General features: G+C 41.8%; 1 protein-coding gene across 1 annotated transcript in view; it reads right to left on the bottom strand.

Moving 5' to 3' along the window:
* Window positions 1-24,813, bottom strand: part of LOC311240905 (dual specificity mitogen-activated protein kinase kinase 6-like) — a 49,189-nt gene that overhangs the window by 16,852 nt on the left and 7,524 nt on the right. The window contains exons 2-4 of the mRNA XM_084329516.1: window positions 11,619-11,682; window positions 10,633-10,681; window positions 10,283-10,396 (exon numbers count right to left, since the gene is read on the bottom strand). Coding sequence (XP_084185642.1) covers window positions 10,283-10,396; window positions 10,633-10,681; window positions 11,619-11,682 — 227 coding nt within the window. The remainder of the gene's footprint in view (window positions 1-10,282; window positions 10,397-10,632; window positions 10,682-11,618; window positions 11,683-24,813) is intronic.

The following is a 24,813-nucleotide window of genomic DNA, read 5'->3' on the forward strand; positions in this document are numbered from 1 at the left end:
GAGGGGAACCCTAGGTCAAAGCTAATAACGTCAACAACCTTGCGCGATGTGTCGACGTCGGCTGGCCCTCAAGGCCCCGCCACCAGACACCATTTTTTTGATAGAAAAAAACAGCAATTCGAACACAGTTCTAATCGCTGCCAATTCCATACCGTGGCGGTACAGGCTTTAGCAGCCCACCAGCCACTCGCCAGGCCGACCCACCCATGGCGTCGGCCGGGCGGGGCACTGTTTCAATATGTCAAAAGCAAAGGACTGATGTTAACACGGAGCACCATTGGTGGTTGCAAACAGCAACCTCCACTGTGGTGTGCACCATGAAAGGGTTAAATGAATAAAAGAACTAAACCACAAAATACTGTAGAATGAGCAAACCCATATACACAGCGTTAAGGGGAGGCGGACCAGAGCGAAATAGTCCCGCCTTCATTCAAAATATAGCCAGCTGAGCCCTAACCCGCCGTTAAGTCCCATCCTGCAGTAGTATAGCTCTACTGCTACACCGCCGAGCTCACGGATCGGCTCCCAGATGGGGACACCGTTCAACAGACCCCGCCGGAACACAAAGGTAACGTACCTGGCTAGGCTACCTAGCAACGGCCTACCCTGTTGTCAACCCATTTACCCGTAAAAAGGTAAATAGGACTCAGCAAAACCCCCACAACAGCTACCGACTGACCTTCATTGATGAACCGGGCAAGAGGAGGGAGAAGTGACAACATCTCACGGCGGAGACATTAGAACAGCGTAGCAGTAGAGTTCAGCATGTAGCATTAGTATTAGCATGTAGCTAGCATTAGTTGTTTAACAGCACGCTTGCAGGACCGTTTGGAACCCGTTCACCGCAGTGAACGTTCACCAAACCATCCCCCCCTGGCGCCGACACACAACATGGTTGTGTAACAAACAACCCAGCATTACTAACAGTAATACCCGTGCCTGATGACACAGGGCTCACCGTTGTACAAGCTGGCCCGATAGCCAAACCATGTACGCTGCCCCTCGATCTGCTGTCGTCAGACGAGGAAACATCAACATAGGTCCGTCGTGTCGCTGAAACATGCTTCGAAGATGCCAGGGGCACGCAAACCTCCGGTAAGCTTTCAACATTACGCAATTCCTCCAATCTTTTTCATACTACTAGTTACATAAGGTGCACTGCATCCAATATGATGGAACGAAAATAGAGGAAGGGTGTGTTGGTGACCATGGCCATGGTCTTATAGGCTACGCCTCCATAGAGGCGGGACCCGGTCAGGTGTGGGTGTACAAGTTGTGTTCGTGGTGGAGTACAGTAGGTACAGGAGATAAGGGGTATCTCAATAGGCTTGAGCGGGACGCGATAAGCCAGATACGAAATATAACTAGTAGGTAGCAACGTTAGCTCTCATAACGTGCACTAAACCAATATCTAGTAGGTAGCAACGTTAGCTCTCATAACGTGCACTAAACCAATGCACTTGTACTTGTTTAGCAGCAACCGGAAGTAGGAAGTGCACTAAACCAATGCACTTGTACAGTACGTAGCAACGTTGGCTCTCATAACGTCAGCAGCTCCGGGTACAGCAGGTAGCAACGTTAGCTCTAATAACGTTAGCCAGTTAGCAGCTCCGGGTACTAAAAATAAAGCATCACATTAATAAGACAACAGTAATAAAAGTACGGCAATAGGCAAAGTACAGTAAAATAACATTTCAGTAAACGATCAATACATAAAAAATAAAAACATAATAATAAAAACATTTCAATAAGATACTCGCTTTCCCTAAGGCATGGTACACTATTTGTAAGCTAGACTGTATAGGTACGTTTTTAATTTTCCTTTAAAAATGTGTATGGAGCTGGCGTTTCTGATGTGTGTTGGTAGTGTGTTCCATAGTTTTGGGGCATAGTTGGCAAATGCCATACTTCCTATCCTCTTTTGGTTTCTGGGTGTGTCTAGTAAACCTGTAGTGGATGACCGTAGCGTTCTTGAGGGCAGATAACTAACTAGGGAATTTGCTATGTATTTTGGGCCTTGCTCATTAAGAGCTTTATATGTCAGGAAAAGGACCTTAAAATCAATTCTATGAGTTATTGGAAGCCAGTGCAGAGTGGCTAGGACTGGAGTGATATGTTCTCTTCTCTTTGTATGAGTTAGTAATCGAGCTGCAGAGTTTTGGATAAGCTGAAGCTTCCCAATGGTTGCTTTTGGAAAGACCAGTGAACAGTACATTAAAATAGTCAAGCCGGCTTGAGACAAAAGCATGAATCAGTGTCTCTGCATCCTTTTTATTTACGAAAGGTCTTACTTTCGCTATGTTTCTTAGGTGGAAGAATGACGTTTTCATGGCCTTATTAATATGAGACTTAAAGGTCAGGTCTGAGTCCAAGATGACACCTAGGATTGTAACCTCAGTCTTTACATAGGATGACAGACTCCCTAGGTTTTCACACAGCACTTCCCTTTTCGCTTTTGGGCCGATCAATAGGATTTCGGTCTTGCTTTCGTTTAATTTTAGGAAGTTATTGTTCATCCACTTGTTTATTGCTAACAGACAGTTTGTAATGGACTGTATGGCTGTAGTGTTATTTGGTTCTGCGGAGATATATAGTTGTGTATCATCAGCATAACTATGGAAGCATACATTGTGGTCTCGAATGATGTCCCAGAGGGGCAGCATATATAGTGAGAAGAGTAATGGACCAAGGCAGCTTCCTTGTGCAACTCCAAAGTTGCTGTCATGTTTCTCGGATACATTGTCTCCAAGCTTAACATAGAACCTTCTCCCTTAATGTATGTTATGAGCCAATTTAGTACATGATCGGAAAAGCCAACCAGTCTTTCAAGACGACTGATCAGGATATTATGGTCAATCGTATCGAACGCTGCACTAAGGTCCAATAGGACACAAATTAAGACTTTGCCAGCATCGGAGTTTAGCCTGAGGTCGCTAACTATTTTAGTAAGGGCAGTTTCAGTGCTGTGATTTGTTCTGAAACCCGATTGTAATTCCTCCATGATGTTATTATCTTTGAGAAAGGAGTTTATTTGTACTGAGACTATCTTTTCTAATATCTTGCTGATAAATGGAAGGTTCGATATTGGCCTATAGCTTTTTAGTTCGTTTACATCCAAGTTTGTTTTCTTTAGTAGTGGTTTTACTACAGCCGTTTTAAATGCATCTGGAAAAGTGCCTGTTTGAAGCGACATATTTATGATTTCAAGGACATGATTTGAGACACTATCGAACACCCGCTTGAGAAATGCTGTTGGTATAGGATCAAGGCAGGAGGTGGCGGAATTACACTCAGAGACAATCTTACAGAGGTCAGGTAATGTAATACATGTGAATTCCCCCATAGTTATCTCAGGTGGGTTTCCACTCACAGCCAGATCTATATCAGAGGCAATGCTTGCTCTAATCAATGATATTTTTTCATTAAAGAAAACTGCGAACTCTTCACATTTTGTGGCCGATTGCTGCGGTATATGGGGGGGTGGCATGTTAATCAGCCGGTCGATGGTGGAAAAAAGTACCCTGGAGTTACTCATATTTTCTGAGATCATTTTGGAAAAATATTCCTTTCTCGCAAGTTGTATTGAGAGGTAGGGAAGAGATGCAGCAAATGGTCGCCGGGACTGGGAAACGAACCCGGGACGACCGCTTCGTGACTCAGCACGCTATGTGGTGTGCTACTGGAGCGCCCCGACTAGCAACAATATTTAAAGAGAGAGAGAATGTGTCCACAGCTACAGTACATCCTACTCTGTGTGTGTAATATTATTAAAATGGTAAATGGTGCATTTATATAGCGCTTTTATCCAAAGCACTTTACAATTTTGTTCCTCACATTCACCCATTCACTCACACATACCGACAGCAGAGGCAACCATGCAAGGTGCCAACCTGCTCATCGGGAGAAATTAGGAGTTAGGGGTCTTGCTCAAGGACACTTTGACCCACTGCCAGGGAGGAGTGGGAATCAAACTGGGAACCTTCCGATTACCAGACGACCGCTCTACCTCCTGAGAAAATTATAATTATCTAATGAGCTGCCAATGTTATGTTACAGCTTGTCACCTAATCATTAAATCAATACAGGGCCATCCAGGTACTTGATAGAAATACATGTAATTGAGGCGGCTACGTGGTGTAATGGGCAAGGCGCTCACCACGAATGGCGGAGACGCTGGGCTTGCCTGTTCGAGCCCAGCGCTCCACATTGCTTTCAGTTTAGCTGGTCGTTCATACTAATACACATTGGCCGTATTAGGGGGTGGGAAACTGATGGGTGGGGATCGGGCGTTGTGGACAGCGACACCTACAGGTCGGTTGGTGCGCCTGCGCAGTAGAATCAGGAAGTGTCGGAGGCAGCGTGAGCCTCCCACGCGTTACTCCTCGCCACTGAGAGATCGAGCTGCGCAGGTGAAAAGATGCGACTGCTGTTACCTCAAGTACCGGAGGGGACTTGTGCTATGTATGACTTAGTCCACATTGCAGCCGGCTTGTGGGAGGCAAGAAACAGCGTTCGTGACAGGGGAGGGTTGAATTGGATGATACGAAATTGGGATGGGAGAAAATATAGAAAATGGGAGAAAAAGTGGATAAAAAAAAGAAATACATGTAATTGTTGCTATATTTGTGGTCTATTAAATATGTGTCTGTCATCACAACCAACCAACTGCATTATAAATCACAAATTTTGCCAGCACATAATGTTAGTTAATGTAAGCTAGAATTCCATCTCTCGCTGAGGTATCTCTGACGTTAACGTTACTCTTATGGAAGATGAGTGATAGAGAGCTTCATCTTTCTGCCAGTAACGTTACAGTTTTAGGCCACTGCTACATACCTGTATTATGCAACGTGGCTGTTATCAGTCAATAAATGTTATGATAAGGTAACATTTCTTACTTTTACTTCTCTCTCGGGAGTAGATCCACCGCTTTGGCACGACCCATGAATTGAGACCCCAAGTAGCGGGATTGAACGTGGTCACCCACCCAGAAAAGGACCTGAAGGTCCATTTGCTATTCATTGTTTTTTTGTTGATGAAAAAGGAATTGGCCTGGTCGACGCTGCTTGAAATCTTGTTTTTGATGAACAGGGGCCAAATGTTGTTATGTAGGCAGTCTTGTCTCTGCTACATTTGAATATGTGAGAGCCAATCCCGAAACTGGGAATATGGAAACGAAAGCATCCGCTCGCCCCTTAAAATTATTGTGCGTTCCATACGAGCCCTCGCCAAGACACACCAAGCTCCCGGTAGAGACTTGGATATGAATGAATGAATGAATGAATGAATGAATGAAAAAGTTTATTTTTGGACATGTTAGGGTGTGTTCACACCTGAAAGTCTGGGGATAGTCCTTTCTGGTGGACCAAATGTGAAAATGATACATTGTTTGATTTTGGTCTGCGTTCACACTACCCTGTTTGGTGCGGATCTAATTTGTAAACAAATGACATGCTGTCGCCAAGTCGTTCATCTATTGGACTAGCACTCACAAACGTAAACAGTTGCCGACAGCGTCTCTTGTGATAAAGCAGAGAGATACTGTCATTACGAGCGTGGCGCAAGTCGACTAGAGAGTAGAGATAGAGATAGAGAGAGAGAGAGAGGAAGAGAGAGAGAGAGGCAGAGAGAGAGAGGCAGAGAGAGAGAGGCAGAGAGAGAGGCAGAGAGAGACTATCCGCGCGCCTGTCATTCATTTGAGTTGGGTCGCGCAACCGCCGCCACTAGGCACCCGTCACTCATTTGCTCTAGATTAGATACTATATAAAGTTCGTTTTGCGTTCACACCAACAGCAAACAAACCATGGTCCACTTTGTCTCTCTAGACTGGCGCCGCGCGCGGACAGTCTCTCTCTTCCTCTCTCTGTCTCTCTAGACTGGCGCCGCGCGCGGACAGTCTCTCTCTTCCTCTCTCTGTCTCTCTAGACTGGTGCCGCGCGCGGACAGTCTCTCTCTTCCTCTCTGTCTCTCTAGACTGGCGACGCGCGCGGACAGTCTCTCTCTCTCTCTATCTATCTCTCTCTCTCTCTATCTCTCTATCGGCAACTGTTTACGTTTGTGAGTGCTAGTCCAATAGATGAACGACTTGGCTATCCCTGGACTTTCAGATGTGAACACACCCTTATTCTCCATATTTCTCCAAACAACTCACGATATCTTGTTCCGTCGAACCGAACAATCATAGCAACAAATAAAAAAAAACATTAAAAGAAAAAAATATAAAAAAAGAAAGAAATAAGGAATTATAAACAAAAAGGTCAAGAGCAATGTGTTTGGTTAGCAGACATGTCCAAAAAAGGAGTAGAGGGAAGCTAAGCTCATTGATCCCTACCCCCTTACATTTATATTTGTTCTTCCATTAATTTTACTAGATATAACATAATTTAGTGTATTACAATATAGAATATACTTTTACTTATATTAAAAGATTACAAGAAAAAAAACTTGATTCACTTGACAGCAGTGCATATAGTACAGCACTACATACACAATATAACATAACCTTTTTTATCCTCAATACTAATTTCTGTATTTTTCCAATGTGTATTTTTTTAGCTGCTTTTTAAATTGTGCCACATGTTTACTCAGTTTGATGTATTCGGGTAAATTATTTCACAACTTCACTCCACACACCGATATTCACATGCTTTTCAGCGTGGTGTTTACCATTGGTTGTTTAAGATTCCCTCTCCCTCTTAAGTTATATTCTCCTTCCCTGTCTCTGAACCATTTTTGAATGTTGCCTGGGATTAGTTTATATCTGGCTTTGTATACAATGAGGGCAGTTTTGTAATCCACTAGGTCCATACATTTCAATGCTTGTAGCTTTATAAATAAGTTATTGGTGTGTTCATAATATCCTACATTGTTGATTATTCTTATTACTTTTTTTTGCATGGTGCATATTGGCTGTAGAGTGCTTTTGTAGGTATTACAACACACCTCCGCACAGTAGCTCATATATGGTAGGAAGAGTGTACAGTGTATAAAGTGTTTTTTGGTTTAGAATGTGTTTTATCTTGCATCGAACACCAACACTCCGTGCCAATTTAGTCCTGACATATTTGATATGAGGTTTCCAGTTGAGTTTGTGGTCTATTATCACACCCAGAAATGTATTCTCAAATACCCTCTCCAGTTTAATACTATCAATCATTAGTTCCACCGGTGTATTTACTTGTATATCACGTTTACCAAATATCATGATTTTATTTTATTTTTTATATTTAATGATAATTTATTTACATCAAACCACACTTTCAGCTTGGTTAGCTCAGCTGCAACATTCTTTAAAAGCATTTGGAGGTTCTCTCCCTCACAGAAGACATTTGTATCGTCAGCAAAAATGACATTTTTCAATATTTTAGACGCATTACCTATATCATTTATATACAGTATGAATAGTTTCGGGCCCAGAATTGACCCTTGTGGCACACCACAGATTATGTTTGACTGAGTGGACCTGTACTCCCCCAACTGCACAAACTGTTGTCTTTGTTCTAAGTAACTCTTTAACCAATTGAGCCCTACTCCTCTGATCCCATACCTTTCCAATTTTAGTAGCAGAATATCATGATTTATAGTGTCAAGCGCCTTCTTCAGATCTATGAAGACCCCTATTGCAAACTTCTTATTATCAATTATGCTCGTCAGTTCTTCTACTAGGTCCATTAGTGCCAATGACGTTAAATGATTCGATTCTAAATCCATATTGACTGTCTATAAGTAATGCGTGTTTATCAATGAAACTGTCCAATCGTGCAGCAAATACCTTTTCCATTATCTTTGAGAACTGGGAAAGGAGAGAAACCGGCCTGTAATTGGTGAATAGATTTTTCTCACCGGCTTTGAAGATCGGTATCACTTTTGCAGTTTACATTTTGGTGGGCACCCAGTTTGAATGAGAGGTTACAAAAAGGGTCTGCTATGGCTATTATTACTTGCTTAATTAAGGTCATGTCAATGCCGTTCCAATCTGTTGATGTTTTATTCTTAAAATTGTTCACAGTATCCATAATTTCATTTTTATCCGTTTTTCTCAAGAAGATAGTACTTGGGTTTCTTTCTTCAAAATAATTAGAAACACCTCCCCCTTGTGGCGGGGTTATCTCCTCTGCCAATTTAGGCCCCACATTCACAAAGAATCTGTTGAATCCTTCTGCCACCTCATTTTGATTACTTACTGACTTTCCCTCATCTATAAATTCATCTGGAAAGCCAGAACTAGTTAATTGAGTTTAATATATTCCATGTTGCCTTTATGTTATTTTTAATTTTTTTCTAATACATTATTATAGTACTCTTTTTTACATTTTCTAACAATATCAGTTAGTTTATTTTTTTATAGTTTATACTTAATTTCTTTCTCTTTATTTCTATGCTTTATAAATTCTCTATATAAGGTTTTTTCTTTTACAAGCATTCAACAGACCTCCCGTAATCCAGGGTTTGTCAGATTTTTTTGCATTTGTTCTACTTTGCTGCATTTGACAGCTTCTGTCATATAACAGCAGGAACATATTCAGAAAAGAATCATAAGCAGAATCCACATCTATTGATTCATATACATTTCTCCAATCCTGTGATAATAGTTCTTTTCTGAACCTATTTAAAGTGTCCTCCGTTCTTAATCTCCTTTGCATCGTTCTTAATCTCCTTTGCATGATTACTTTACTATCAACCACTTTAACATCACAATGATAGACTACAAACACCGGTAAATGGTCACTAATGTCGTTTATTAATAGTCCACTCTCTATATTATCTATTAAATTATTAGTAAGTATATTATCTATTAATGTTGCTGAGTGACATGTGATTCTACTCGGTTTTGTAATAATAGGATATAGACTCCTACTATACATTGCATCCTTAAATTCTTCTATCAATGATAGTTTGTTAGGATTTAAAAAATCTATATTATAATCACCACAAATAAAAGTAACCTTCTGGTCAGTGTTTGTAGTCATACCTTCCATCGTTTCTCTGAATCTTTCTATGCTAGAGCTGGGAGCTCTGTAAATGCAACTGACAATGATGTTCTTCCTTTTTCCCATGTCAATTTCAATAGCAATACATTCACATAAATCGTCAATTACCATCGTCATACTTTCAACTATCTTGAACTTTAACCTTCTGTCTACATATAGTCCTACTCCCACTCCCTTTTTATTTACTCTATTCATGCAATTAAAATTATATCCCTCCAACTCAAAATCCACCCCTTTCTCCATGTTGTTCCAGGTTTCCGATATTGCAATTATGCTGAATGGTCTGGTGAACTGTTCAATATAATCTTTAATCTTATTAAAATTAGCATATAAACTCCTGCTATTGAAATGTATGATCGATATGTTGTGTTCAAGTTGGAATTTTTCCTTGAACTGGTCATCGGTGTAGTAGCAGCAATTAATAGTCACATTATTAAAGAAATTCCTCTCTGGGTCAATGTCTCTGTTTAGATCATGCATGTTAACTGTTCAAGGTTTAAGCACACAGAATGTGTAACAGAATCACACCCATCCATAGTTAGTAGACAACGTTGTCCTAATAAATCAAATGAGTCATATAAATATTCAATCGATACAAGTGGGCATGCAGGCGGAGTGTTGCTTACCGTCTGCAAAGACCTTTAAACTGCTGTGGTTAATTTATGAAGAGAAAGCGATGTGTGTGCATTGTAAGCAATGTGGACAGTCAGGCAGGCAACTCTACACTTGGTACCGGATCAACGCAGTTTCAGAGTGAAGCTTTGAAACTGGCAACTATAGAAACGGTGCACTGCTTTATCCCTGCCAGGAGATGCTATAAACTACAAACACAAAACCTGTGTAGGGATTGATGATGCATGACCCAAAACCTTGAGCTCCTTCCGACATGCATTTCAGCGTTTAGATGAAAGTAATCGCTCAACGATGGAGAATGAAATAGTCATAAATTTTTTTTTCGTTCTATATATTTTTCTGAAAAAGGAGTTATCCTGTTATATCAGCCATTGCTAATTCTAATTTTAAAGAAATTACAGTATGTAATTACTCATTAGTCATGCAAATATTGCATGGCAGAAAGAACAACAAAAACAATAATCATAATAATAATAGGTGCACCCAAATCATGTGCTGATGCAAACAACTGAGAAAGTTGGTAGTGCCAGAGGAAAAGCTCATTTTGAGTTCTGCAGTGCATACCGAGTACAGCTATGACTCATAGCACTATTTAAAAAACCGGGACTATCTAGCGAGCAGCCAAGTCATGTAACCTGAGCAGCGGGGAGCCAGCCTACCTTGACGGCCATGATAACACCACTGGGCAGATGTCTCATCTTGTCCACCACCCCGTACGCTCCCCTCCCCAGCTCTGCAATCTGCTCCAAGTCATCCGCCTTCACCACAAAGTTCTGGGGGGGGGAAGGAAGGAAGGAAGAAAGAAAGAAAGAAAGAAAGAAAGAAAGAAAGAAAGAAAGAAAGAAAGAAAGAAAGAAAGAAAGAAAGAAAGAAAGAAAGAAAGAGAGAGAGAGAGAGAGAGAGAGAGAGAGAGAGAGAGAGAGAGAGAGAGAGAGGACGGAAACAGGTCAGCTTTATTCAGGTCTGCAGAAGAAGAGTTAAAGAGGAGAGAACACAACACCATATTCACCTTATCTCCAATCGTGACGCAAGCTTTAGAGTCAAGATCGCGAGGGGCCCTGCAGTAGGAGACATTAGAAGTTAACAAACACGGAGCAAAAACTGCATATGGAGTCAATTTACACATTGCATCATTAGCTTATAATTGATTCATAAGATCTATTGGAAATTAATGAAAATATTGAATTAGAAATGAGATAGTATCAAATTATATAGTCAGTTTATAATTAATTAATAATTCATTACATTTATATAGCGCTTTTCTAGACACTCAAAGCTCTCTGCGCAATGTAGGGTGGAAATTGCCTCCTTCACCACCACACAATCAATTGCAATAAAATCATGTGTCAGTTTCATCCCCATCCAACCCGCTCCTCCGCAGCCTCTCCGCAGCCTCTCCTAACTGCAGTAACACAAAAGTAACACAGGGGGCAGTGGTTCCCCCCACAGAAACTGATTTCACTGCCCCTATTTCACTGGCTCCCGCTCCCCTAGGGATAATAAAGTCCTGTTGTATCTTATATATAGGACAAGGGAGGTGTAGTCTGACGTCGCTTTGGACCGCCTGCGAGGTCCACCCGTATAGGGATTTATCATTGGGAAAATGGATTATCGGCTATTGTAACAATTCTGCCGCATGGAAATTGAAAAGCTTTCCATTTTTGCACAAAAATGAGTTCCCTTCTATCACTAACATTATTGTTTAAGCATTTTTGGTTGAAATAAAATTTGGCGATTTCTTTTATGATTAATTGCGAATATTTTCATGTTGAGCTATAGATTGTGGATGAATACGTACAGAAAGGTACACCATGCAAATGTTAATGCTTTATTTGTTTTAAACGAGACGATTTAGAAATGGGCAATGGGGAAATACATTGCATTGGACAGAGGGTGGAACATGGAAAAACGGCAATGACGTAACCACTACACCTCCCTATGTAGCCTATGTGTTGCCTCTGCCCAGTAGCACCCAGTAGTAGAGGAGGCACCTACGCTGCGACTGCTTGTGGCTCAAACACGGCCCCGGAGAGCTTCAGCCCTGGGTTCTTCTTCTTCCCTGGCAGAGGAAGGAGACATGACACACATTAGCTGCACCGGAGAAAAGCTACATGTTACATCCTCTATGGGTGTTAAAAGAAGAACTGATGCATTGTAGTGAAAGCAGAAAATCCAGCTGCATCCATCTGTAAATGTATCATTGATGTTACAAAGTTAATATGTTCACCTACTTTTATAAACAAGATACTATGAACTAACACTTAGTTGGTGCTGATTGTCCCATCTCACTTGCATACCCATTAGTATCTCAATTAATCTAATTGAACAGTGTTCAAAATAATATACAATGTTTATGATATATATCAAATTCAAATATTTGCCTAAAGAATAACAATGAAATTCCTTAAATTCCTAGTAACTACTCTGGTCAATTAAAGTTTTTAAGCTGTACAGTATTTTTGTGTTTAACCAGACTATTCCAAAATAATTTGTTATCCAACAGGACATTGGGTGTATTCAAGGCTGAGGTCCAACAATAGAAGGTAGGCCTACTGTAAATGACTAATCAGCATTGGTATGAATGATGAGTCAGATGGAGAGAACAGGAGGGAAGGAGGGTGAAAGATTCTTCCTTCCTTTCGTGCAAACACGTTTAAAACATCATTAGTTACCATCTCGTATTTAAGCCTATATGATGTTATTTTTGAAGATTAAATCTGGAAGACTAAAGCCACACGCTGCTGTAGTTTAAACAGAGGCTCTGGGACCTTTCTCTGTGAAAGCAGTAACAGCAGTCCATTCATAAACACATTTTACCGGCAGTGACGAGCCGAGGGACTTCCCACAAGAGGCCGTGGGTCCATGCCAGAATGACACAGCTACCAGTAGACCTACCAGGAACACACAGCAAAATACTCCAGAACTCCCCTCTTCTCGGCACATTGACTCCTTTAACAGGGTGAACAGGAAAAATACATAACGTCCTCTCTCTGTATGAGGACTAGGACATGGCCAGATATGCACTAATTGGAATGCTGTCAATCAGTTAGGCCTAATACGTTATTTACAGTCTTGTGGTCGACCAATAGACTTTATTTGAATCTGCCAAATATCGAGGGGTTGACACTTGACAACACTAAGGTCTCAAAAGCACTTGCCCATCGGGGCAAGTACAGGTCATGTTACAGGGCTCCAGAGTGCACCTATTTGGTCGCATTTTGTGACCTATTTTGGAGTCAGTGCGACCCGAAATTATAACTAGGCGCACCAGTGTGCCTTGCAAATAAGTCCCTGCTTTTTTGTCCCACGCTGTTTCTATGTGCAGTGAAAACTCTGCAAGCAACGGGTCCAATGCGTCTAACATGCTTTGCATCCTCGCCATTCCTGTATGCCCCGTCACGGTGAAAACCTAAACTAACATTAGCTGCTAACGCTAACTGCTAACCCTGGAAACATTCACAGACACAGCGAGAAAACAGCGGAGTTCCAATAGTGAGGAAAGGGGGGGCTTTCTCTCTCTTTACATTTAGTCATTTAGCTGACGCTTTTATCGAAAACGACTTACAAGTTCTGTACGACAAGTCATCAGGAAGGGCACAACTCTATCAGCTGAGTAACAATGTTCATCAAAGTGTTGAGTGCTACAGTGTACTGGTTAGTTTATTAGGACAAGTGCATGACAGTAAATTGGGATTGGTGAAAAATACAGAAAGCTCAAAAATAAATAGAATAAGATTTTTTTTTAATATATAATTCCAGGCTCCGTGTCCCGAGCAGACCCACCACGTAGGCCAGATAAGGCTGTGTGGTGATTTAATAAAAATGTAAAAGGAACTGAGACTAATTAGGTGTGGATCTAAAATAATATCCACTCAGACCATATTCCCTTTTTTTTGCTAGCCCAACAATACACTCTCCACACACACTCTCCAAACTAGTAGAATCCATCCGATAGATTACAGCAATTGCTGCTCCATTTGTATCTCTCTACACTGTCGATTTAAGTGGTGCACCTAACTTTTGTGCTGGTGCTCCTAAAATTCTCAGTAAGGAGCACCAGTGCTCCTCGTGGAAAAGGTTAGTCTGGAGCCCTGTGTTATAGGCAGTCCCTATGCTGGGGTTGTGTGGATACAACTCTGGCTTCTTCATGGATTGGCTTTTGGAGTTGAATGGGATGAATCGCTGTCTGGATTTGCGCCTTGTATTAATGATATAAAGTTAGACGTGATGTTGACTAGTTTTGATATCAGTATCGCATTTTTTGGCACCTCAGTAAGTTAACATCATGATTGAATAAGGACGTTAAACAAAGCGGGGCTCGCAACTCACTTTTGATGCTCCAAGGTGTTTTAATTGTGACAAAAATATAGCAGATACATACAACGTTTCGACCCTTCCGGTCTTTTTCAAGTATTTCTCATACTTGAAAAAGACCGGAAGGGTCGAAATGTTGTATGTATCTGCTATCTTTTTTTGTCACAATTAAAACACCTTTGAGCATCAAAAGTGAGTTGCGAGCCCCGCTTTGTTTCATGTACTACTGTTTTTACAGTTTGGCTCAGCACCAAGGAATGGAGGATGTGCGTTATTTATTTTTTCTGAATAAGGACGTTACTCATGCTCGGTAATGGAAGTACATTATGTCTGTCTGTCAACAGAGGACAGTTGTGCAGTACATAATAGCTTAAAAGTTTATAGGTTTTGTTCCTGTGTTACACTGAGTTTAGACAGATTTCTAACACCACTGGGCATCAGTCCCAATTTCAGTATAGAGTATAGAAAGCCTGGCTTTTCTAGTGTTAAAGTTGTGGTAAAAATCATACTTAGGGCTGCACGATTAATCGTTTTTTTAATCAAAATCGCGATTTGGAATGATGCAATAATCAAATCGCAAACCAGGAAGTCCCATTGAGATACAAGATCGGTTTGGGAGAGGGAGGTAAGGGGTTTTAGATTGTGTGTTGTGAAGTTCAGACTTCAGAGAGGGAGAGTAAAGTACAGAAAAAAAGGTACCGTTGGGTACCGGTATCGATTCCCAGGTAAAAAGAAACATTTTCAGGCTCGGTGTCCCGAAAAGACCCACTGCGTAGGCCAGATGCAAGCCGCATTTTACAATGAACCTTTGTGGGGCTGCTTTTTTTTTTGTATATATATATATATATATATATATATATATATGTACCTTATATATATATATAATCGCAAATGTAATCGCAATCGCAATATCTGTCAGAAAAATCGCAATTAGATTATTTCCCAAAATCGTGCAGCCCTCTAAACCATAATAGTTCACTGTTCATTTTCTGACAGCCCAACAAGTCCAGCGTAGCCATGTGAACCCGACTCTGTGCTACAAGGACTGAGTCGGGAACGGGTTCACTAAAAAAACTGGAGATCCACCTGGAGTCAATCTTCCCCAAACACTCACCACAGACAGCCCAAAGCCTCCTTTTTCCAAAGATAGTCGATTTATGAGTCCATAATGAATTGTTTGTTCATCAGCTCTGTGTTTACGTGGCTGCATGCTTCTGATCAACTTGGCGCATGACAAAATAATGCCCTACAACAGGCAAAATCTGCTAAACGACCCAGGTGTTGGCCCATTATTTCATCATAATGCGTGTGCGCCAAGTTGAGTTACTGTACAATTAGAATCGTGTGGTCTCGAAAAACGCAGATCTGGTGAACAAACGGCTCATTATGGACTAAAAACGTGTATATTTTTGGGAAGAGGAGGCCTGTCCATGGTGTGTTTCTGGATAACATTGGAATAGATTAAGTGCCTCTGTGTAGATACAGTCCCTGCAGCACAGGGGCCACACGGCTCTGTATACAGTCCCTGCAGCACAGGGGCCACTCAGCTCTGTATACAGTCCTGCAGCACAGGGGCCACTCAGCTCTGTATACAGTCCCTGCAGCACAGGGGCCACTCAGCTCTGTATACAGTCCCTGCAGCACAGGGGCCACACGGCTCTGTATACAGTCCCTGAAGCACAGGGGCCACTCAGCTCTGTATACAGTCCTGCAGCACAGGGGCCACTCAGCTCTGTATACAGTCCCTGCAGCACAGGGGCCACTCAGCTCTGTATACAGTCCCTGCAGCACAGGGGCCACTCAGCTCTGTATACAGTCCTGCAGCACAGGGGCCACACGGCTCTGTATACAGTCCCTGCAGCACAGGGGCCACTCAGCTCTGTATACAGTCCCTGCAGCACAGGGGCCACACAGCTAGGCACAGCTAGAAATCCTTCTCTATGCTTTATCACCAGCCGATTTTGCCAACTCGTGAGCAGGGGTGCGTTGCTGATTTCAAAGCTGGTTGCACTGTGTTTTAATGACGCCACATGCACGCACGCATGCGCATAAATGTCCCCTCGCATATAGGGCTGCAACGATTAGTCGACGACGTCGATCATAAAAACTCGTCGGCGCCGATGTGTTGCGTCGATGTGTCATAAAAAATATATAATAATAATAATTATAATATTATAATTATTATTATTTTTTTTACTACCTATCTTTGTGAAAGTGGCTTCTCAGCTCTGGTCCAGCTGAAGACAAAGCAGAGGAACAGATTGGACATTGAGCATGACCTCAGAGTTGCTTTGTCTACCATCACCCCAGACTTTGAGACTCTTGTCAGGAGCAAACAACATCCCCAGTAGGCCTGGGCGGTATCATAATTTTCACACCGTTATACCTTGATTACCTAATACCCCGGTGTACGGTATATGACGGTATGACTTTCATTTTCATCAGCGGGGGGGGGGGGGGGGGGGGCAACCCGTGTTACCAAGTAAACAAATCGCGGAGATGGCCAGTTAGCCCGCAGCATCCGAGTGCTACTATCATTAGCTCTCAGAATGGAGCCACTAGCCAAAAGCCTGCAGCATCCTAGTAATACTAACGTTAACTCTCAGAATGGTAGCCAGGAGCCCCGCAGCACCATAGTACTAGTAACGTTAGTATTGTGTATTCAAAAACGCACCGGACTGCGACGTAACCAGGGACCGAAACTAGAGAGCGCCGCCCGCCATTTGCGGGCAGTTTTTACGTTTGGCGCCTCCCACTTAGAGGACTGACCGCCCTGTGGCGGCTAATCAAATGGTCATGTGAAAACCGAAAATCATGATCCAATTCTGAGCGGAGTTCTCACTCGCTGTCTGAGCGCATTGCTGCTCCTAAACCTCCCCTAACTGTTTCTGTATGCTGCATGTAAACACACAGTCACCGTGACTGATGTTAGTCTACTCTAGTCAGAGAGACCTCCGTGAGCTGATGTTAGCTACTGTTACAAAATGACCCAGTCAACTATTCACTTTTAGTTTAATACATGAGGCATTGTGTAACGTTATCCAGCTGGCTAGCTTCTGATAGCTCCCGACATAAACAACTGCAAGTGTCCAGTTACATCGCATGAGGGCTGCAGCGCTGCTGACTAGGGTCCAGGTGCAGGGTAGGAGAATCCTTTCATGCTGAATGTAAGAGTTTAGGGTCCAGCTGTAGCGCCAGAGAATCCTTGCTGGAGCTGGAGGCCACTAGAGTATACACACAGACAGTGGAGCTGTTTGCAGACAGCGAGGTGGCGATGTCTCGCAGATAATACAACTACAAGTATGATTATATAATATATATATTTTATTAAAAAAAAAATTATATAAAATAATAATAAAAAAAAGATTTATCAAAAAAAAGTTGGCAGGTAAGAAATCTGCTTGGCGGGTAGATTCTTCCCATCTACCGGCCACTGGCCGGTGAGTCAAAAAGTTAATTTCGCTCCCTGGACGTAACGCTTTACGGTATTTTCACAGCACTGTCGCAACATTACCGTAAAGCGTGACCACCGTTGTGATACACATACACAACAGTTAGCTCTCAGAACAGCCAGTTAGCCCACAGCACCAGGCAGCAGCGGTAAGCGTGTCTCGACTCTAATTTAATTTCCAGTGAAGCGGGGTTTCCCCTCCTCCTCCTGTGTGTGTAGACAACCAGCTCTGCGGTTCGCTCGACTAGTGAGGACTGGTCTCGCCCTCTGCTGGCCCGTGTGTGCAGTGCACTACAACCAACCACTGTTAAAACTCCGTTTCACTGTAATATAAACTGAAACGGATCTTGTGATTTTGACGGTATTGGTTTTGAATACCGTCGGGATTTCTAAATACCCTGGTATACCGTAAAAAACAGTCATACCGCCCAAGCCTAATCCCCAGTTATCCCATTAATTCCCTGGGATGTTAAGCTAAGAAGTCTGCTAAGAAGGATATATTATTTATTATTATTATTTTATTGCATTGTGTTTTTAGCCCTAGTTGCACTTTTGTTGCAACCCCAGTTATCCCATTAGTTCCCCCAAACTTACTGTCGGTCTGTTATGTTAAGCTAAGAAGTCTGCTAAGAGCCCGGAAAAGGAGCCGCGCCCACAGGAAGCAGAGATGGAGGGTGTGACAGAAATAATCGTTAGATTAGTCGACTAATCGAAAAAATAATCAACAGATTAGTCGACTACCAAAATAATTGTTAGTTGCAGCCCTACTCGCATACGCACAGACTAAAGACGATGCCTAATTGCCTCTACGAATGGAATGTAACACATTTCATTCACAAGTTGTGTGTGAATGTATTTGAGAACGTATTTGACGACTAGGGCTGCACGATTTTGGGAAATAATCTAATTGCGATTTTTTTTGACAGATATTGCGATTGCGATTAAATTTGCAATTATAATAAAAAAGGTTTATTGTAAAATGCGGCTTGCATCTGGCCTACGCGATGGGTCTTTTCGGGACACTGAGCCTGAAAATTTTTCTTTTTACCTGGGAATCGATACCGGTACCCAACGGTACCTTTTTTCTGTACTTTACTCTCACTCTCTGAAGTCTAAACTTCACAACACACAATCTAAAACCCCTTACTTCCCTCTCCCAAACTTCCTGGTTAAATAAATAATAATAATAAAAAATATATATATATATTTTGCGTTGTTTTTTTTTGCGATTTGCTAATTGCATCATTCCAAATCGAGATTTAGATTTCAAATCGATTAATCGTTCAGCCCTACTGACGACCTGAGCTATTGTTATGCAAAGTAGCCAGGTGGGTACTTAGCGAGTTGGCACATCAGTCGAGTGCAGCGCATTCCTGTGTGCACGTGCGTGCACATCCGTGCTGTGCGTGCGCGTGCTTCTGCTCACATAGCCGGTTGCACAGCGTGCAACCCCGTCCCATGAGCAACGCACCCCTGCTCGTCAGTGTATGATTGGGCAGCTGCATGTTTGCGTGCTGGAGATGGGGAGAGAGAGAGTGCGTTCTGAGCAGAATGCAACGACATTTGAGTATTTATGGACAGTTATATCTCATGTAGTGTGAATAGCGAACAAAACACGAAAAAGAAAGAGAAGAGAAAAAACTGCAAAAACCTGCTTGTCTGTTCGGGCAACCAAAAAGCAAACTCCACTTGCCCAAATATATATATATTTTAAACTAAATAAGACTCGTGCACATCTGGTTGGACCCCGACCCGACTGGAGGTGCAGGTCAGCGCAAGAGAGATAAATAAACTAAAAGGAGAATACCTTCAAGGGAAAGTAGAGCTGCCGCGGTATCGGTATTACCGCGGTATCGCTGTTACATCACGCCCACCGCAGAGTTAGGCTGAATACCGCATCACCGCTGTTTTTTATAATAATAATAAAGTACCCTGCTCTCGTTGGGCTTGCGGCTCTGCAGATATACCCTACTTCTCTGTCAAGGTTCCAAGCGACCCTATTGGGTACCAGAAAAGTCACATGAAACACTGCAGACCACTGATTGGTCAGAAGAGAGACGCGTCACACGTTGGAGCGTCCTGCAGTGTGTTACCACCAATCGGCAAGCGCGTATTAGGTTTTTACTTCCTGAATGTCAGCCATTGATCACAACACGGCTAATACGTTAGCTCCCGCCGGAGACCGGAGTGGATTACCGTCGCTCCTCAGGGGGAACGAAGCATAATGATTTTACTGCAACGAAATGTTATAATAAAAGCCCTTCGTTCTATACACTTGTCTGATTGAAAACTTTATTAACAGACCGCAGAATGGGTACAACTCAGCACGCTCTGAGCAAAGAAAGGAACTGAGATATGAATTGAGAAACGCTTGCCTTGCTATGGTCCGGTAAATACGCTGATGTTATTGAACGTGTAACTATATAACGTTAATGCCACAAAACGAATGCCTTTGTAATCATAAGTAGTAACGTTATAATAATAAGAAGAAGAACGGGTCGGGGGGGGTAACCACCGGGCGCTACCAGCCTACCACCCCTGCCCGCGACACCGAGTGAACGGCGCACGACCAGAGGGGAGACTTCGAATCCGTGTTTCACTTTTAATGACGAATGCGTGCTTGCCGAATCCCAAACAATATTCATGCTGCAAAGTCATCCTCTAAAGATAGACATTTAGACTAGAGGCAGGCTATATGCTATAAAGCATAGGTGTCAAACTCATTGATGTGGCCCCCCAAGAGCCCAGGTAAAAAAGAAAAAAAAAATTACATTAATATTGGGTTAAAAAATAGCAGTGTTAAAATAATTGTGGGTTAATGCGTTAATAAAGCTTTAACTTTGACAGCCTTAGTTATTACACATTCTTACACATACATGTATGTTGAACATCTGAGGTATTGATGAAATAACCAGTGCAAAAAAAGCACTTACTCCTCAGACATTCTTTGACAATTTTACAGCCCAAAATACAGAAAAGATCCAGGCGAAATAGGTAACAAAGGGTTGAAGAAATATTGTCTGAACTGTCAGATGCAAACTGGCTGTGTGACATAACCGAGCATCTCGCTCAATTGAATAAGAAGCTGTAGGGACGCAAACAAGTCCCACCCAAAACTTGACCAATATAGTTGTGAACTGAGACAACCCTTATTTTGTTATTTTTGAGTACAGTTACAGTTGTGTGTTCATGCAGACACATAATAGCAATTTCATTACGAATTGAAAATGGGGGACCCTGATGTAAACAAGTCGAAAGTCTTTCTCTGGTCTGCATCCCCTTAACAATTGTGTGTATTGAGCTGTACTGTACTGTACCCATTCTGCAATCTGTTAATTAAAGTTAATTAAACTATCTTCCATTAGTTGGATGTATGGCCTCTGCAAGGTTGTGTGCAGCCATTTGTTTTTGTAACATTTGCTACATCTGTCCCACGTGTTCTTTGCAGCTCACAGTTGTTAGTTCTGCCCCTCTTGACTGTGACAAAAAGGTTTTGAACAAACTTAATGTCATAGCTTGTATTTGATGATATTCTTCTTTGTTATTTACTTGAATGGTTTGATCATTGATTGATGGAGTAATATGGGGTTCTGATAAACTAAAATTATTTGTTAAAATAACATAAGCTAACATATATTTTTACATTTATGCAAATGCATATGCAATATGTATAACTTGAATAAGTAATAAATACAGAAACATGTTTAACAATATGTAAATGAGTAGCTACATTTATTTTACATTACATTAACATTTATACAGTCTTTGGCCCTTTGAGGGCAACCATAATGCTGATATGGCCCTCTGTGAAAATGAGTTTGACACCCCTGCTATAAAGAGTAGACAAAAAAAAATGCATTCAAACTTTTTTTTTTTTTGTGTGTGTATGCGGTAATAACCGCAGCGGTAGGAAATATTTCGCAAATTTGTGCGGTAAGGAAAACATCAATACCGCGGCAGCTCTAAGGGAAAGAAGGGACCGCACACCTGAGGAAGCGATAGCGAAACGAGTTGTGCAACAATAAATAAGCAAAAACCAATCCTGTGGAGTGTGCGGTCCCTTCTTTCCCTTGAAGGTATTCTCCTTTTAGTTTATATATATATTTTACTTACCCCAGACAATCAGGCAACCATTAATGTTAACGACTGCTGCCGACATTACCATCTTTCGCAGACTCAATTCTAATGCTAGAGCTAAAATGGTGGCATAACTAGAGAAAGGAATCCGTTGATACCAATCACTTCATGCTAGCTACCTGGAAGGGGGGCTAAATAGGGCTCCAAAGTTAGATATTGGAAAGAAATACTGCAAAACTGCAATATAGCAATATTCAGTCAGACAATTTTACCTAACTCCGTGTTTATTTAGGCTAATGTTAGCAAGTGCAAACTTATGTCATCAACCAGCTAAGCTAGCTAATATAGCTAACATTAGTGAACTTAATGAATTTTGCATCCGATTTGTAGTACTGTATTAGATGCAAAAATAGAAACAGGTAATATATTGGCCACCCTTCTCTCTAAATATTGGTAATTGAAAAACCAATATCAGTTGACCACTAATGTAGTCGCTAACAAATAGTTTCACTATTCACCTACTATAGGCTACTCCTTTTAGAGTATTTATCCCTTTGCTTAAATCTTTGCAAAATTAACACCCGTACAAAGTTATTTTTTTTTTTATATTTTGTGTTATTCAGACATCTTTAGATTCTATTTAAGGGGTTTACAATAAAGATTTGCTCTCAAAATTGTTTAAAATGTCTGAATTTGTTGGTAAAGAAATCTCCCGTTCCTCTGAATGTGGACATAGTATGGTGAGCTATGTATGGTGTCTGGAGGGTGATGCTAGGGCTGCCACTCTTAAACCATTCATTCAGTCAGTTTGGTCTTAGTTACATTTTCCCATGCTGAACTAGTTAGTTCCTGAACAATGATAAAGCACATCTCTGGTAAGCACTAGATTTAAAACGGTCCTTGTGCATGATTGCATGTGGGAAACACAATTTTATAGATTTGTTTATTAAATCAACATGGCTAATTGATTAGATTACTTAAAGTCCTACTGATTATTAGTCGACTAATCGATTTCTTTAAAGGGGAACTATCTTATCAATTGCCTTTTCCAGTGTTTAGCATTGTTTTCTAGCAATGTGGGGTTGTATCAACACTATGTCGCAAATTAAATTTTTTGCGCATTCCTCCAGTTCAGATGAGACAAGGTCCTCCCCCAATGAACCAAGCCATACATTCTGATTTGACTGGTTCGCTGACGTGAATTAGGCACTGATCTGCATATCTCAGCCCCTGGTTGTAGCCACCGCCCACAATCAACAATTCGCTCAACAACGGAGCGGAAATAATGCGAAGGCGTAGAGCTGCCACGGTATTGATATTTTCCTTACCGCACAAATTTGCGTAATATTTCATACCGCCGCAATATAACCGTTGGAATGCATTTCTTTTATTTTTTTTAGTAGTCTACTCTTTATAGCATATAGCCTGCCTCTAGTCTAAATGTCTATCTTTAAAGGATGACTTTGCAGCATGAATATTGTTTGGGATTCGGCAAGCATGCATTAGTTATTGAAAGTGAAACACAGATTCGAAGTCTCCCCTCTGGTCGTGCGCCGTTCACTCGGTGTCGCGGGCAGGGGTGGTAGGCTGGTAGCGCCCGGTGGTTACCCCCCCCGACCCGTTCTTCTTATTATTATTATAAAGTTACTTGATTAACAAAGGCATTCGTTTTGTGGCATTAACGTTATATAGTTACACGTTCAATAACATCAGCGTATTTACCGGACCATAGCAAGGCAAGCATTACTCAATTCATATCTCCGTTCCTTCCTTTGCTCAGAGCGTGCTGAGTTGTGCACATTCTGCGGTCTGTTAATAAAGTTTTCAATCAGACAAGTGTATAGAACGAAGGGCTTTTATTATAACATTCGTTGCAGTAAAATCATTATGCCTCGTTTAGTACTCCTGTGGACTGGAGCTCTGGTAGTCTACTCCGGTGGGGAGCTAATGTTATTAGCCTTGTTGTGATCAATGGCTAACATCCAGGAAGTAAAAACCGAATAGGCGCTTGCCGATTGGTGGCAACAGCAGAGGCGGGTGCAAGCGGTGTGATGTAATTGGCAGATTCGACTGTCAATCAAAAAATGTCCCTTGCATTGCTTTGGTTGAGAGTATTATTATAAGAAAAAGCGTTGATGCGGTATTCACAGGGAACAAAATAACTGGGCGCCCATCGCCAAATGCGTGTAGATTTACCGCCTGGCGTATAAAAATAATAGTCTGCCCGCCAGCTGGCGTGTAATTCATATCGATACTCTTATTTTGAAAATCCTGTGCGGGTCTCATTGCCGCCCCAATCGCAGATCCAGTCATAATATCTGGGCTCCGGCAGCTAGCAACGTTCAGGTTAATATGATACTCTCTAGCAACTCCGCGAGTCATATGATATCAGCCCAGTCCGTGTTGTTTCTTGAAAACAGAGCAGCGTTGTAAACAGAGCAGCGTTAACACAGCAGTGCGCCTACAGGCGCGAAATAAGTCAGTGATGTTTTTTTTCTTCTCACAACGAGTCCAATGCAGCTACATGCTTTGCACCGTCGCCATTCCTTTATGCCCACATCGCCCGAAATTAACGTTTATGTACCAATCACTACAACGTTAACGTCAGCTAACAAGCTAATCCTGATGATCAGACGAGGCAGAGCCACAGTAAACAGCACTGAGGAAAGGGAAATGGGGGGGGGGGCACTCTCCCCTTCCCTGTGTGTGTGTGTGTGTGCGTGCGTTTGGAAAGACGACGGAGTCACTAGTCAGGACTCAGGACAGGAGTATATTATAGTAAACTGAGGATTACTGAGGATGGACAGATAATGTTGATATTCAAATATAAAAAATGTTGAGAGGAGTGGAAGTTTGAAGACAGACTACAATATGATGCGGGGGTGGTGAGTTGAAACACAGTGTGTGTGTGTGTCCCGACCCCACTTCTATGTTTCAATAAATTATTTGCATTTAAAACTATTAACGCTGACTCATTCCTTCAGTCCATTCAGAATTATGCTAATATTCCTTATGTTGTTTATGATATTAATTGAAAATAGCATATGAGAGTAATGTAATAATAACACATGGCGATATACTAAAAAGCTATTTATAATTTTTGGCTAGTAAAAAATCTGCCCGGCTGGTACTTTAAAAAATCTACCAGCCAAATGGCTGGTAAGTCAAAAAGTTAAGTTTGTTCCCTGGGTATTCAGTTAAACGCTGCGGTCGTGGGCGTGACGTAACATTATTGCTGTAACCGCGGCAGCTCTACGAAGGCGGTTTCCCTGTCACTGACACTTCCTCAAACAAGAGTGAGAACGAGCGAGAGAGAGAGAGAGAGAGAGAGAGAGAGAGAGGCTCTCA

Source organism: Notolepis coatsorum (assembly GCF_963971535.1).
Source record: "Notolepis coatsorum genome assembly, chromosome: 14".
Classification (NCBI taxonomy): Eukaryota; Metazoa; Chordata; class Actinopteri; order Aulopiformes; family Paralepididae; genus Notolepis; species Notolepis coatsorum.